Here is a 17564-nt window from a genome sequence, read left to right on the forward strand (position 1 = left end):
CACAGGCAATGAATGTTTTGTGGTTCTTTTGGAAAGAGCACTTAAAATCAAAATTCACCCTTAAACACTAAAAAGATGTTTTTTTCTTCCCAACCACATGGCGCTGTTGTAAGGTTGCAACCCTTGCCAACTGAACCTAGAGGTCTAGAAGCCCTACCAAAATCCCAACGAGAATTCCCAAGAAAGACGCTTCAGTTGGCTTAAACCTTGCTAAGTCAGCACCATCTGTTTCTCAGGGCATTACACCAGGATTCTCAAGAGCTTTGGTTTGAGGCAGCTACCCAGATGCTGGTGGGAGTTGATTGGTGATCCTTATTCCAAATGTGTGGACCAATGAGAAAAGAGTATAAAAGACAGGGTCCTACACCCCTGGAGGTCTCAGATCAGTGGCCCCACTCTCCTTTCCTCCATACATCTGACCAGCCAGGAAGCCGGACACAAAAGCAAGCTGGTGGTAAGATTATTTCTGGGCTTCTGGAGCCTGCAGCTTTTGCTAGAACTGAATAATGACAATATGGGAAACCACATGGAAAGGGTTATTAACCCAGTATATGTGGATAGATTTCAGGGCGGGTCTGTGAACTTGAAAAGGAAAAAGAATTATGTCATTATTTTCATTAACCTCTAACTGAAATTTAGCATTTCCCTCTAATATGAACTAATGATCCTGAGAGGTAGCCTACAGGCTGCACCAGACCATCATGCCCCCAAAACAGATTAAGAACCCCAGCAGTAGGTCAAGTGAAAGGAAGACTGTAGTTTTCTGCTTGGGACCTATTGAGGTACCCCTACTTTGGACTTCACCCATCTTGGCCTCAGTTTACTCATCTCTAAAATAAGGGGGGAGGGTTAAGTAGATGGCCTTTGAGGTGTCTTCCAGCTCCAGATCTATGAGCTCATGAACTTATGTGAAAGCAAAAATCAAACAGGTGTAGTGGTGCACACCTGCAATCCCATCCACCAGGAAGGCTGAGCATGAGTGCTTGCACTGCAGTGGGCTAGTCCATTCAGGTGTGCACATAGAGACCCGCATCATTATGGCGGAATCCTGGGGCGGGGGAGGGCCAGCAGGCTGCCAAAGGAGGGGAGCAGCCTAAGGATGAAGGAGAACAAACAGATGCTGGGTCCAGGAGTCACCTCTGAACTTCCAGCCTGAGGAAGATGGGGATACCCACTCTTGAAAAAAAATTATATATATATATATGTGCGTGTGTGTGTGTGTATGTATGTATATGTATATATATATATGTACACACACGTATATGTATGTTTGTGTGTCTGTACATATATACAGATACACATGTACATATACATACATGTATACACATGTTTATACTTATGTATGCATGCATATATATATCTCAATACAATATTTTAATAATAAATCTAATGATGAGGCAAAGCCAACCACTGCAGGGAGAATGAAATCCACACTCACTGTGATCATTTGATCAGAATGTCTGTTTGTACAAGTTTCCATTCCAGAAAGTGTTAAAACAGGCATCCTAGCTAAGAAATGCTTTGGCTGATTTCCGGAAACCGGAAGTTTCTGAAGCACAAAGCATTGAGGTGCGGGGGACAGAGCACCGGGCTGGAGTCTGGAGGCATTCCGAGTCCTGGCTTTGCTGTGTGACCTTGGGCAAGGTGCCTAGCTTTTCTGGGCCCCAGCTTTCTCATCTTAAAAGAAGAGTGGGGCAACAGAAAAATGACTTCAGATGACCTTCTCACCTGAAGTAAAGGGATGTTTAGTTTAGATGTCTCCAGCCGAGAAGTTCCTCTGAGATGAAAATTCATCCCGCCTCTGGCTGGATGGGTCTAAATTATTCTTCTTGAACCACTCTGGGGCCTAGGGGCTAGTTGTAAATAGCCCTGAAGCTGGGGGAGAAAGAACATTTGGATGGCACCAGGGCAGGAGGGAGGCTTTCTAAGGAAACTCCAGAAGCATCCAGTGAGAAAGAACACTAGATAAAAACCCTGGGCTAGAGGTGACTCTGAGAACAGTGTTAGGAAGAAGGAGCCCAGGCACGTAGGAGAAGGGGAAAGCTAGGGGAGATAAAAAAGCCTGGGACACAATCCTAGGAATGCTAAATTGCCAGGCGCCTTGCGATTTTCAAGCTATGTTGCTTTAGGACCTGGTGTAAGGTTCTCCGGAGTGATTAGTAGCACATGCGCGCGCGCACACACACGAAAGAAAGGCTGTGTGCTGTGTTCAAGAAATAAGGTAAAGAATAAGGGAACGATTTGGGGAGAATTCAGGCAATGTGAAAACAAGATGTCATTTTTTAAAAAGGTGGAATAGGGGAGATAAGGGGAAGGCCTGGATTCTTCCAGAGAGGAAACATTGTGGAAAGAAAGACTATTGAATGTGGAGTCAGAGGACCTCAGACCCACCCTCAACCCTGCATGCACACTCACACACACACTCGTATACATATACACACATGCACACACTCACACACACTCGCATACACATACATGTACACATACACACACTCGCATACACACACTCACATACACACACATACACACACTCGCATACATACACACATACACAAACTCACACACTCGCATACATACACACACATACATATGCACACATACACATACATACCCATACATACACACATACACACACTCACATACACATACATGCACACATGCACACACACACACAAGACACATACACTACCTGTATGGCTTTGGGCACGTCCTTTAACCTCTCTATGCCTCAGTTTCCTCATCTGTAAAATGAAAGGGTTGGAATAGAGGGCCTTTTCCAGCTCTGTATCTCAATACGTGATAATATTCTATATGTCTCCCTATTATATGCCTTCTTTGATAATAATAAAGGGGCGACTGTGCAGATAGAACGGCAGAGGGGAAAGGATGTTGGATTTTGACTCAGAAGACTGGGCACCTCCCCGTCTCGGAGGTTTACCTCTAGTCACATTTGTGTGCAAAGGGCAAGAAGTGAGAAAAAGCATCTGAGCGGGCTTGAGAATCCTCAGGTTTGCAGCAGCAACTATTTCTTTTTGCCCACACTCGATCACCATTAATTCACATACAGGAGAGAATCAGGTGGTCTTGAACCGAGGGAAACCATGGTGCTTTAGAAGAACCAGACCTTCAGACCTTTGGAAGTTTGTTGAAATAGAATTCCTCTCCCCTTAACCAAAAAAAAAAAAAACCCAAAAAGTTTGAAGAGAAATGTAGGTTGGCATTTAGAAACCAACTAAAGTTAAAAGGGACTTTTTTCACTTAATAGTATTTATTTTTTTTTTCCAAATACATGCAAAGATAGTTTTCAACATTCATTTTTGTAAGATTTTGAGTTCCAAATTTTTTTCTCCCTCTCTCCTTTCCCTCCCCACTCCCCAAGACGACAAGCAATCTGATATAGGCTATACATGTACAATCACGTTAAACATATTTCTACGTTAGTCATGTTGTGAAAGAAGAATCAGAACAAAAAGGAAGAACAGTAAGAAAGAAAAAACAACAAAAAGAGAAAAAATAGTGTGTTTTGCTCTGCATTCAGACTCCATAGTTCTCTCTCTCTGGAAGTGGAGGGCATTTTCCATTATGAGTCTTTTGGAATTCTCTTGGATCATTGCATTGCTCAGAAGAGCTAAGTCTATCACAGATGACCATAGCACAATGTGGCTGTTACTGTGTACAGTGTTCTCCTGGTTCTGCTCACTTCACTCAGCATCAGTTCATGTAAGCCTTTCCAAGGTTTTCTGAAATCCATTAAAAGGTACTTTCTAACACTAAATCATTTAGAGGCTCAGGTCAGAGATACTGATGCTGCTAGCAGGAGGACGTGAATACAAAAGACAGACTAAATTTCTAAGCTCTAATTAGCTGCCTGGTTGGTTTGTGCTCTAAAGCAGCTTAGCTTATGGGGTTAAGAGACTGCTAACAGACTTGTCTCCTTATGACAAGAAAATGGCTTTTCCTTAGTCCTCTGGCTGTGTTACATAACATACACACCTTAACTGTTAAGAACCTGGCTTTCTTTTTTAAAAAATTTTATCATTTTTATTTAATATCTTAGTTTTCAACATTGATTTCCACAGATTTTGAGTTACAAATTTTCTCCCCATTTCTACCCTCCCCCCCATTCCAAGATGGCATATATTCTGATTTCCTCATTCCCCAGTCAGCCCTCCCTTCTGTCACCCCACTCCCTGCCCCCATCCCCTTTCCCCTTACTTTCTTGTAGGTCAAGATAGATTTCTATGCCCCATTCCCTATATGTCCTGTTTCGCAGCTGCACGCAAAAACAACTTTTTTTGAGCATCTGCTTTTAAAACTTTGCGTTCCAAATTCTCTCCCCTCTTCCCTTCCCACCCACCCTCCCTAGGAAGGCAAGCAATTCAACATAGATCATGCATGTATCATTATGTAAAACACTTCCACAATACTCATGTTGTAAAAGGCTAACTATATTTCCTTCCATCCTGTCCTGTCCCCTTTTATTCAATTTTCTCCCTTGACCCTGTCCCTTTTCAAAAGTGTTTGCTTTTGATTACTTCTTCCCCTTTCTGCTCTCCTTTCTATCAACCCCCCTTTTTTATCCCTTCCCCTTACTTTCCTGTGGAGTAAGATACCCAACTGAGTGTGTATGTTATTCCCTCCTCAAGTTGAATCTGATGAGAGCAAGATTCACTCATTCCCCCTCACCTGCCCCCTCTTCCCTTCCCACAGAACTGCTTTTTCTTGCCACTTTTATGTGAGATAATTTACCCCATTCTATCTTTCCCTTTTTCCCTCTCACAGTATATTCCTCTCTCGTCCCTTAAATTTATTTTTTTAGATATCATCCCTTCATATTCAACTCTCCCTGTGTCCTCTCTCTCTCTCTCTCTCTCCATATATATATATATATATATATATATATACACACACACACATATATGTATGTATATATATGCATGTATGTATGTATATGTATATTCCCTTCAACTAACCTAATACTGAGAAAGCTCGCATGAATTACACACATCATCTTTCCATGTAGGAATGTAAACAAAACAGTTCAACTTTAGAACAAAACAGTTCAACTTTAGTAAGTCCCTTATGAATTCTATTTCTTGTTTACCTTTTCACGCTTCTCTTGATTCTTGTATTTGAAGATCAAATTTTCTATTCAGCTCTGGTCTTTTCATTGAGAAAGCTTGAAAGTCCTCTATTTTATTGAAAATCCATATTTTGCCTTGGAGCATTACACTCAGTTTTGCTGGGTAGGTGGTTCTTGGTTTTAATCCTAGCTCCATTGACCTCTGGCATATCATATTCCAAGCCCTTCGATCCCTTAATGTAGGAGCTGCTAGATCTTGTGTTATTCTGATTATGTTTCCACAATACTCAAATTGTTTCTTTCTGGCTGCTTGCAGTATTTTCTCCTTGACCTGGAAACTCTGGATTTGGCAACAATATTCCTAGGAGTTTTCTTTTAGGATCTTTTTCAAGAGGCAATCAGTGGATCCTTTCAATTTCTATTTTACCTTCTGGTTCTAGAATATCAGGGCAGTTTTCCTTGATAATTTCTTGAAAGATGATGTCTAGGCCCTTTTTTTAATCATAGCTTTCAGGTAGTCCAATAATTTTTAAATTATCTCTCCTGGATCTAATCTCCAGGTCAGTGGTTTTTCCAGTGAGATATTTCACATTGTCTTCCATTTTTTTCATTCCTTTGGTTCTGTTTTATAATATCTTGATTTCTCATAAAGTCACTAGCTTCTACTTGCTCCAATCTGATTTTTAAGGTGGTATTTTCTTCAGTGGTCTTTTGGACCTCCTTTTCCATTTGGCTAATTCTGGCTTTCAAGGCATTCTTCTCCTCATTGGCTTTTTGGAGCTCTTTTGACATTTGGGTTAGTCTATTTTTTAAGGTGCTATTTTCTTCAGTATTTTTTTTGGGTCTCCTTTAGCAAGTCATTGACTTGTTTTTCATGGTTTTCTTGAATCACTCTCATTTCTCATCCCAATTTTTCCTCTACTTCTCTTACTTGCTTTTCCAAATCCTTTTTGAGCTCTTCCATGGCCTGAGCCCAATTCATATTTTTCTTGGAGGCTTTTGATGTAGGCTCTTTGACTTTGTTGACTTCTTCTGGCTGTATGTTTTGATCTTCTTTGTCACCAAAAAAGGAATCTAGAGTTTGAGTTTGAGTCTGAATTTGAGTCTGAGTTTATTTTCGCTGCCTGTTCGTGTTCCCAGCCAACTACTTGACCCTTGAGCTTTTTGTTAGGATATGACTGCTTGTAGAGTAGAGAATACTTTGTCCCAAGCTTCAGGGTCCAAGGGCTGCTGTTTTCATAGCTACTTCTACTCCACTGTCACCCCAGGCTCTGTCACCGTGGCACTCCTCCTCCCCCAAGAACTGCCAACCAGGACCACAGTACAGATCCAAGCAGGGCACAGCAAGATAATCTGCCTTTGTGCCCACAAAGTGCTCCTTGCACTCCCGCTCTGATCTGCTGCTAGATTCCTCCCACCGTGTGAGCCAGGGACCCTGGAAGCAGCTGATGCTGGAGCTCTGGAAGCAGCCTCAGGAGCTTCCTGCTGCTGCCACCACCACCACTGCACTACCTCCACCACCCCCAGGGCTGGTAGCCGGACCGCTCTGAACTCGATCCCACAGTTTCCCACTAACCTGCTCTTTGGCATTTGTGCATTGAGAAGTCTGGTAACTGCCACAGCTCAATGATTCATGGCCCTAGGGCCTGTTCTGCTGGCTGACTCCAGGTCTGGTCTGTCCTGGCATGGCCCACGCTGAGCTGCCCTCTGCTTTCAGCACCGTGTGATAGACCCTTCCCAGTGACCATCCAGGCTCTCCTGGGCTGGAGACCTGTTTCCCTCTGCTATTTCATGGGTTCCGCAGCTCTAGAATTTGTTCAGAGCCATTTTTACAGGTTTTTGGAGGGATTTGGTGGAGAGCTTAAGCAAGTCGCTGCTTTCCAGTCGCCATGTTGGCTCCACCCCAAGAAACCTGGCTTTCTAAGAGCTGAAACTTAGCCTCTGGATTATCAGCAAAAGTGAGAGACAGCAGAGTCAGCTCTTCCTATTATGGGGAATAGGTAACATTTCAGATGCAGGTTAGAGCCGGGGCCCAGAAGGTGGGAGCAGCAAAACACTCCAGCAGAGAGAACTGTGGGGAAACCATAGAGATAGATGTCCTACCTAGCAGAAAGCTGAGTTAGCAGAGCAGAAAAATGAAACTACTGCAAAACAGAGGCAGCCTACTGTATGAGCAGCATTGGGTTGCCCTCCATATGTATTCCCTATATGTGTATCCCTCTACATATGTATGCTGACCACCTGCATTATATACATGGGTGAACTGTACCTGAGGGTGAATATGCTTCTGGGAAAGGGTGCCACAGATTTATTGAAGGGGAAGGTTGATAAAAGTAAGTAATCCTAAGACTCTATCCCTCATTAATTAGATAAGTTTTTTCCTCAAAAGTAATTAAAATGATCCTTAAAGGGAAGAGCCAAGATGGTGATACAAAGATGCAATACAATGACCTCCCCTCCAAAACTCCATCAAACAGATCTAGAAAACAAACCAGACTGAATCTCGATGGGGAATACAAGAAAAAGTCACAGTGAGTTATTTTTCCAGCCCAGATGGACACAAGAGACAGGAGAGGTCTGTGGACACAGGGGACAGGGTCTGGACAGAAGAGGGGCATGTAGAGAACATTCCAGTGCGGGGAGAAATTATACACCAGGGCAAGAAAGGGTCCCAGGTACCCCCAAACCCATGCCAAGGCATCTCAATGAGAATAGGTATGAACTGGTAGTTTTATCGTTCATTACACAATTATAGGTCACAGATCCAGGATGGACAAGGGAAGGAGAGGGCCAATGAGTATAGGAGCACATTCACAGGAAGGAGAAGCAGCAGCAGTGTGAATCAGACCAGGAGCAGAGAAAGGTCTTAGTCTTAGCTTCTAACCCAATCTGAAGCCTGTGAGGGAATAACCAAAAACAAAACAAACAAAAAACCTGTTTTGGGTTTCTCTAATCTATAATGGACAAAAAGGGAGGATCAAAGAAAGGAAAAGCCCTTTATTGGGGGTGAATGGGAAGGTGGTAACTAACAACAGAGAGAAAGCAGTGCTGCTCAGTTCTGTTTTTCTGCAAAGAAGAATTACCTTCAACCGAGATGACAGAACAAAAACAACCAAGGAGGGTCAGTATCTAAGATAAGGAAGGAGAAGGTAATGAGCATTTCCCTGCCCTTGCTGACTGCCCTTGGTGGGACCAATGAACTGCCTTCTCAGGTCCTGAAAGAACCTGAGAGCTGGAAAAATGTGATTGCTGAAGCACTGTTGGTAATCTCCAAAAGGTCATGGAAAATAGTAGAGGTCCCATAAGATAGGAGAAGGGCAGATATCATCCTAAAGTCTAAAAAAAGAAAAGAGAACAGTCAGCAAAGTATGGCTGAGTGAATCCAACCTTGATTTTGGGGGAAATTCTCGAATGAACCATTACAGACATGCTCTGAATATACAGAAGGAGAAGCAGTGATTACAAAAAGCCAGCATTATTTTGTCAAGAATAGGTCATGCTAGAATAATCACATTTTTTCACAGTATTGCTAAAGTAGTAGATGAGGTGAATGCTATGGGGTATGTATGACCTAGATTTTAGCAAAGCTTTCAACCCAATCTCATCCCATTCTTGCAGAGAAGATGGAGAGATGGAGAGCAAATGTAATACATTCAGATGGCTTCAGAACTGATTGGATGGCTAGATTCAAGGAGTAGTTGTTAATGGTTCAATATCATCATGGGAGGAGGTCTCCAGTGTAGTGCCCCAGGGATCCATGATCCTCTGATACATGATAGTTTTTATAAACTTAATACTTTATTTTTCCCCAATTACATGTGAAAACAATTTCAACATTCTTTTTTCAAATTTTGAGTTTAAAATTCTTTCCCTCCCTCCTTCTTCTCACCCCCTCACTGAGAAGGCAAGCAACTTGACATAGTTTATACATGGGTAGTGATGCAAAACACATTTCCATGTAAGTCATGCCGTGAAAGAAAACAGACCAAAAAAAACCCTAAGGAAAATAAAGAAAAAGTCTCCAATCTGCACCCTGGCTCCACCAGTTCTTTCTCTGGAGATGGACAGCACCTTTCATCCTAAGTCCTACAGAATTATCTTGGATCATCATATTCTGAGAATAGTTGAGTTACTTACAGTTGCTCATGATACAATGTTGCTGTTACTGTGTACAAAGTTCTGCTTATGCTCATTTCACTTTGCACCAGTTCATATAAGTCTTTCCAGGTTTTTCTGAGAACACCTGGCTCATCAATCATTCCCAGATTGACGGACATCCTCTCAGTTTCCAATTCTTTGCCACCACTAAAAATGCTGCTATAAATATTTTTGGTATATATAGGCCCTTTTCCTTTTCGTTTCTTATCTCTTCGGGATAGAGACCTAGTATGACTTGGTCAATGGTTTTATAGCCCCTTGGGTATGGCTCCAAATTGCTCTCCAGAGTGGTTGGATCAGTATACAACTTCACCAACAGTACATTAGTGTTTACATTTTCCCATATCCCCTCCAACATTCGTCATTTTCCTTTTCTGTCATATTAATCAATCTGACAGGTGTGTAGCGGTAGCTCAGAGTTGTTTAATTTGCATTTCTCTAATTAACAGTGATTTAGAGCATTTTTATATGTCTATAGATAGCTTCAGTTACTTTGTCTGAAAACTGCCTGCTCATATCCTTTGACCATTTATCAATTGAGGAATGGTTCTTATTTCTTAAATTTGACTCACTTTCTTATATATTTGAGAAGTGAAGTTTTTATATATGATGGTTTCCTAACAAATACAGTTAATTAGACATTCCTAAGCCTAAGTGTCATGGGCATTACAGGAGGTAAAAGCATAAGAGCTCACAGTTCATTCAGTCTCATTTAGAAAATGAGACTTAGGTACTTGAGACAATTAGAGAACAATAAATGGCAGTGTATGGTCCAGTGGTACATTGCATGGTTTGGTTGGTCCAAATTGTAGGAGATCAGAGAGAAGGATTCAGGGTCAGCTGGGAGGGCTTACTAAGCAACACAGAGATCTGGGTTGGGCAGGTGGGTGGGAAGAATCTGGACTCATTCCTGAGCTGTCCCAGCTGTAGAGAGACCTACAGACACTCCTTGCATAGATGAGCTCAATCTCCTAATTGCCACCCATCTCCTCTTAACACCGATGTTGTGGGTGTGAATTCCAGGGTTCGTGATGGCGCCATGGACCAGTCCACTGTTGGGCTTGCTGCTGCTGGCCGCGTTGTGCCACTGCTTGGAGCCTGCCAGCTCCACAGAGGATGTACAACCTTTACCACCCAAGGGAGCTTGCATCAACTGGATGGGGGGTGCCCCAGGCCACCCTGGCTACAATGGGTCTCCAGGCCGGGACGGGAGAGACGGTATCAATGGTGAGAAGGGGGAGAAAGGAGATGCAGGTGAGCTCAAGGGCCATGTCTTTTCCTGGGTTTCAATCTGTCCCTCTGGGTAGTTCCATGAAGAGGGTTAGAGAGATTGTGTCAGGGTCATGCATAAAGTTAAGTGGAATATCACTGGGGACATTGTAGCAAATCATACAGTTACAGTTTAGACTGCGAATCAATCAATCAACATTTATTAAGCTATAAAGATAAAAATGATAGTCCCTCCCTTCAAGGAGCTTCCATTCAGCAACAAGCATTTTATGCACTTACCGAGTACCAGGCATTGTGCTGCAACCTAGATGGCAAAAACAGCTTGTGCCCTCCAATAGTTTACATTCTAATGAGAAAGACACTTCTAAGTTACATAAGAGTAGATGGCAGGTAATCTTGAAGGGAGGCTGCTAGGTGGCACCATAGTTCACAGAGCATCAGGCCTGGAGTCAGGAACATGAGTCTTCCTGAGTTCAAATCTGACCTCAGACACTTCCTAGCTGTGTGACCCTCGGAAAGTTACTTCACCCTGTTTGCCTCAGTTTCCTCATCTGTAAAAGGAGATGGAGAAGGAAATAGCAAACTAGTATCTTTGCCAAAAAACTCAAATGGAGTTATGAAGAGTCAGACACAACTGAACAACAAATCTTAAAGGGAAAGTTATGACAATTTCAGTCTTTCTTATGTGACCCATAGTAGATAGATAGATAGATAAAGCACTTAGGCGCCAGGTCCTGTGTTGAGTACTAGTGATACAAATACAAGCAAAAAAGACACTCCTGAACTTCAAAGAGCTTATATTCTAATAAGGAAAGGCATCACATAAAAGGAAGTGGGGAAAAAAGGTAGGACAAGGTGTGAGCATGGATGTTTTGAGCACTTCATGAAATGGTGGGCTTGGACAGGAACTCACCAATCGGAGGAGGGGATCCTAAGGGTGGAGGTGTCTCTAGCGTCAAAAGGCTGCTGGTGAGGAAATAGAAAAGTGTGGAGAGTCTGGAAGAGGACCCAAGTTTGACAATTGCTGGGCATTTTCCCCTGGAAATGGGGACAGGCTGTACTCAACCATGCGCATCCTCTAACTCTGTCTCTTTCCCAATCCATTCTATTGATCCAATTCCACTTCACTCAACTCCAGACAATGAGCATGCTGTCTAGCCAGCCCAGTGCTCATCCTGGGAGTGTACGATTTGTCCCTTGGAGCTGGGATTGCTCATTGATCTAAATTCTGTTAATGCTGTTTTTATTGCTCTGGGCATTGTGTTTGTTGTTTACTTCGCCCAGCCATGACTTATGCAGATCTCCCCATTCTGGAAAGGCTTTGAGCAGTGTGTCTGCTTTCTGAGGGCCAGCCTAGCTAAACACCAAGATGCTCCCCATCAACAGGCTTCCTGCTTGGGGATGAATTTTTTGACCATGGCAAACTGAAAACAATGTCAGTCTATGCCATCTAAACTTTGCATCCCTAGTACCAAGTGTTCTGCACACAGTAGGTATTTAACAAATGTTTGTTGATTGAATGAATGGATTAATAAATTTAATAGCAAGCATTTATTGTTTTTACCATATGCAAAACACAATGCTAGGCCCTGGGGATACAAAGACAGAAAGGAAACAGTCCCCACCTTCAGGGTGCTTGCATTCTACTAGGGAACACAACATGTCCACATAAGAAAATAAAATGTAATTTGTGTAGGAAGATGGCAATGAATGAATGAGAGGTGTAGGAAGAACATTCTAAGCAGAGGAAATGAGATAAGAATACATGTGACGAAGACAGGAAATGGAAGGGTTGGGCTGGCTAGACAGCAACTACTTATTGCCTGAACTTGAGTGAAATGGAATTGGATCAATAGAATGGATTGGAAAAGAGACCAATTTGGCTATAATAAAAGATGCCTCTTTGGGAATTTTCCTAGGATATAAAGCTAGAGAAATTATCAATAAACAAATGTTAACTGAGCATCTACTATATGCCTGGCACTATGAGGGACACTAGAGAAGAGGACATAGGTTGTCTCTCCCTTAAGGATCTTCTTCCACCAGTTAGTTCTGCCATGATGGCCAGAGAGGTCAATGAGTCTTGCACATGATAGGAGCTCTGTTGGGATGAGATTTGGAAATGAGCTTGGATCACTATGGCTACCGATGTTCTCTTATATAATAGGTCTGCTGGGTCCCAAGGGTGATGCTGGTGAAATGGGTGCTCCAGGAGTTGAAGGTCCCAGGGGATTTCCTGGACTTCCAGGGAAGAAAGGGGAACCAGGAGAGGCAGCCTACAGGTACCGCTCAGCCTTCAGTGTTGGGCTGGCCACCCGAGCCCCAGTCCCCAATGTCCCTATCCGCTTCACCAAGATTTTCTACAATGCACAGGATCACTACGATGTCACAACTGGCAAGTTCCGCTGTAATTTCCCAGGCTTGTATTATTTCTCCTACCACATCACAGTATATATGAAGGATGTGAAGGTCAGCCTCTTCAAGAAGGACAAGGCAGCCATATTCACCTATGACCAATTCCAAGACAAAAACGTCGACCAGGCCTCAGGCTCTGTACTATTGTACCTAGAGAGTGGGGAGGAAGTCTGGCTCCAGGTGTATGGGGATGGAGAGCAGAATGGCCTCTACGCAGATAATGTTAATGACTCCATTTTCAGTGGTTTCCTTCTTTATCACGATGCTGATCAATCTTGACCTCGGGGAGCACCAGAGAATCCACTCAAGAGTCTACCTTGAGACAATGCCAACTTTCACAACTCTGATCTTAGATTATACAAGAGTTTGGCTTTATTTCCTAATTTGAGACACTGAATCTTATTCACTCACTCACTCATTCATTCACTCAATACATTTTGGGGGTACCTGCATTTGCTAGGTGCCCAGCCCAGTGTCGGGTGTTGTAGGAGAGACAAGGAAGTCTTGTAGTCTCATGGGGAACTCACAGTTTAGTTGAGGGGAATCAAGATTTAAATGCATTAAAAACCCCCACTAAAATGCAAGAGTGTCGAGTCATTGGTAGAGAGATGAAGACAGGTATCCATGGCCACTCTGAGGCCTCCTTCTAATAGGAAATGTTTTCTCTTCTTCACAATGGGCATAGGTGATCAAGGGCCACCATGAATAATGTCCTGCTCTAACAACTTCCCCCTCGGAGAAGATAGCTTCATCCTCCACTCCTAATTCTCCCATTAGGTGAAACAATTTAAGAGAATTGGCCTCTTTCCATACAGTCACCTTCTCTTTCTATCCATACCTGCCAAATTCCACAGAGGCAGATTCTCCTCCTCTGGATAATGGATCTAGACTGAGAAAGGCCTTAGACACCGGAAGTCTAATCATCTTTTACAGATGAGGAAACTGAGGGTCAACTTGCTGGACTAATTCTCTTTCTAAGGTCTTCACTAAAGTAGAAGCTGATAGTGTTCTATAAATGTATAAAACCTGATGACCTGACTTCGGCTCATATTTTAAATTCTGGGTAATTCCTAAGCACACACCTAGAATGATAGTCTATTCTTTGCCTTTTCACGATGTTCAAAATGTTTGAATATTCTCATTTCTACAATTAAACTCATCATTAGTACGAATAAAAGCTTTGAACATCGATTGTTTGCGGCTCCATTTCTGGGGGAAGATGGCATGAGTTTTAGAAAGCATGGAAGGCAAGTGATTAACATGGAAGTGTTTCTCATGATTGCACATGTAGAACCTTGATCAGACTGCTTACCTTCTCATGGAGGGGGAAGGGAGGGAGGGATAGAATTTGGAACTTAAAACTTAAAAATTGTTTTTATGTATAATTGGGGAAAAATAAAATATTACTAAAAATTTTTTAAAAGGATGGAAGGAAAGGAAAAAAACCTAGCCTTTTGTCAGACGCTCAAGGAGGCATTTTGCCCTCAGAAAGAAATCACTGGAGATTTCCTCAGGATTTCTGACAAGGAAAAGCATATCCAGTGGTATTCTGCCTTTCAAATCTTGCTGTTTGAGCCCCCATGGGATAAACAGACCTGACAGTATCTGTCTATTATCTGGCTACTCTTTCACAGTGTGCTGCTCATCAGGACCAGGGATCATATTGCACTCAATAATGCTCCGAAGTGGGGGGCATTTCTTTCTTCCTTTTGTTTATATTATTTTTTCATTTTTCTATCATAGCAATTTCCCATTAACCAACTCCTACACATCGAACCTCTTCTCTTAACAAACACTGACAAAAAGAAAAATATTTAAGCCATGGTAAGTGACACAACATCTCTGTCTCACACGCTAGATCCCATTTCCTGCCCGTGGTCCCCACCTCTCTATTGAGAGAAGGGAGGTGAATTTCCTTATCAAATGAGACAATGTATGTGACTCTTTGTAAAACTTAGAGCCTATTACACCAATGCTAAGGGTCACTGTCATTGTTAATCAGGTCTCCAGGACCAAAATTGTCCATCACAATTCAACTGCTTTTTAGTGTTATCATTTAATTATTATTTATTATTGTCATTATGGTCATCATCATCATCATCCTACTTTTATCTTGGTTCTGCTTTCTTCACTCTGCATTACTTTATCCATGTCCTCCTGTATTTCTCTGAAATCTTCATATTCGTTATTTCTTATGGTTCGGTCATATTCCATTAGAGTCATAAATCACAATTTGCATGGCCATCCCCATCAATAGGTACCTATCTTAGCCTCAGTTTTGTGCCGCCCCAAAAAAGCTGCTGTGAATATTTTTATAGAGACAACCTTTGTTTCTTTCATTGACCTCTTTGGAGGATTAGCCCAATAGTGAAGAAAAGGCTATTTCTTTGGTATGTTTTCTTTCCCCATGAGCCACCAGGACTTTAAAAGCTAGAGTATGAGATCAGAGCATCATAGATTCAGCCCTGGAAGACTTCTTAGAGCCCATCTAATCCAACACCCTCATTTTACAGAGAAGGAGACTGAGGCACAAAGAGGTTAAGTGATTTGCCCAATGTCAAATGCTAGTATGTTTTGGAGGATAGATTTGAACCCAAGTCTTGCTGCTAGTCCAGGGCCCTAGTCATTACAGCTGTTGCTTCTCATATCCACGGGTCTGTATGTGACTTCAGGTGCCATGGGTATATACACAGCCTCAGTCATCTGATAAAAAAATTCACATTTCATCTGGATGGCACATGTTTGATATATAATAGAACTTTGCAAATATGCAGAGATTTGCCGCTTTTTAAAGTTTTCATCCGGATGGTTAGCATTACGCTGACATGACTTGAGATCTAAGCTTAGATTTAAAATCTAGGCCCATGGGGCCACGTTTTTTAAATCAATGAAAACAGGAAAATGCAGGTGCCTCCCTACTTTATTCAATAAGAATGCTCTCTGATAGTTGTGCAAGTGGAATCCTTTTTCGAGTGAATTAAGGGATTTAGCTAAATGAAATATTGTATGTCAGGTTCATCGTAAACCTTAAAATGCTAATGTCTCAGATTATTGTTACTTAAAGCACTAGAAAATTTTACCCAAAATAGCCAACCTCTAATGTTTTTTTTTCATAAAAGCAATTGAGATATTTATTTTTTTATTTTTATTTTTAGTTTACAACACACAGTTCTACATAATTTTGAGTTCCAGATTTTCTCCCCTCCCTCCCCCCTCCCTCCCCAAGATGGCATGGTATCTCATATAACTACCACATATAACTTCACATTGAATTAATTTATACACTAGTCAAGTTGTGGAGAAGAATTATGACCGATGGAATGAATCATGAGAAAGAACAACCTCTAATGTTTTAAATTCAGATTTTTTGATAGATTGGGTTTTCTTCCAATTTTTGGTTCTCTCTGTCAAATGATAAAGGGAAAACACAAATATTCATATGATCATAGGTTTATAGCCAGAAGAAATCTTGGAGTCAGCGGGTCTAAGCCCCTCACTGCAGAGAAAGGTTAAGTGATTTGCTCACTCCTTACTGAAACACACCATGAATTCTGAATAACAGAATAAGCATGTTCTCCCTCTTTTCTCTCTAGTGTGTAATTTGGTGTCTGGGAGAGGAGGCGGGGTGGGAAGGAGATCTCTTTCAGCCCACTTATCTACCTTCAGTAAGAAAAGTCCCCACTGGAACTGAAAGAGTAAATTAAGACACCCCCCCCCCCAGCATCTTATTTGCCCAAGAATTCACCAGCTGTAGCAGTTGAGGAAAATGTACAGATCAAGAGAATTGAGGAGAACTAGGAAGAGAGGCCATCAATTGGAAACTGAAGCCCCCAAAGCTAAACCAGGTGTGGGTGAAGAAAGGAAGACTAAGAGTCAGCAGGTACTGAATTACTCAAGGCAGGAGGATGACTTGCCCTTACAATGTACAAAGGATGATTGATCTATCTGGATGGAGTGAACCTTCTCTGGACTGGAGACCACTGAGTGAATGGGGTAGAGGGTGGGCTTTGAAGTGGCATGGTGGGGGGAGCAAGAAACATGCCTGTTCTTCCTTCTGGTGCTATTAGCCAAGGAGAATAAATGATGGGCATCCAATGCTAGAGAAGGCACCTTTTTCTCTCCTTAAGGCTCTGTCACAGTGGGGCTACATCCGATACAATGACCTTGAGCACAGGCCTCTTGATGTCCACATTCAAATTGTTGTCTATCTCACACTGACTTCCACCTGGCCTGACAGCCCTTGTCATATGGAAAAAAAACCACAAATACTTGAAGGATCATCAATTTAGGGCTGCAAAGGATCTTAGAGGTCACTGAACTCCATTTTATGAAAATTGAGACATAACAAGAAAGAAAGAAACAAGGGTTTGTTAAATGTTTACTCTGGTAGAGACTGTGCTAAGAGAGGTTCCCTATGGTCACACAACCAGTAAATATTTGAGGTAATATTCAAACCCAGGCCTTTCTGATTCCATGTCCAAGCCTCTTTCAACAATAACACAAAGCCACTCATTCCAAAATTCACTAGTTTTGCTATAATAGTGGAGAACCTCAATGTATCCTTTTTGGACCTGGATAAATCTAACAAAAGTAAACAAAAAAGAAGTTAATAACCTGTATAGAATCTTTATAAAGTTATATATGATGAATCTCTGATTATTGAATAGGAAGAGAAAGG

The 17564-nt window shown here is 42.0% G+C and overlaps 1 protein-coding gene across 1 annotated transcript; it reads left to right on the forward strand.

Annotated features, from left to right (window-relative positions):
• The first annotated feature begins 378 nt into the window (after window positions 1-378).
• On the forward strand, window positions 379-14054 carry ADIPOQ (adiponectin, C1Q and collagen domain containing). Its single transcript, XM_036768849.1, has 3 exons — window positions 379-454; window positions 10265-10495; window positions 12639-14054. Exons 2-3 carry the CDS (start codon window positions 10273-10275, stop codon window positions 13163-13165), a joined length of 750 nt encoding a protein of 249 aa, XP_036624744.1. The 5' UTR covers window positions 379-454; window positions 10265-10272; the 3' UTR covers window positions 13166-14054.
• Window positions 14055-17564: the final 3510 nt, after the last annotated feature.

Source organism: Trichosurus vulpecula, chromosome 7, assembly GCF_011100635.1.
Source record: "Trichosurus vulpecula isolate mTriVul1 chromosome 7, mTriVul1.pri, whole genome shotgun sequence".
NCBI classification, from domain to species: Eukaryota; Metazoa; Chordata; class Mammalia; order Diprotodontia; family Phalangeridae; genus Trichosurus; species Trichosurus vulpecula.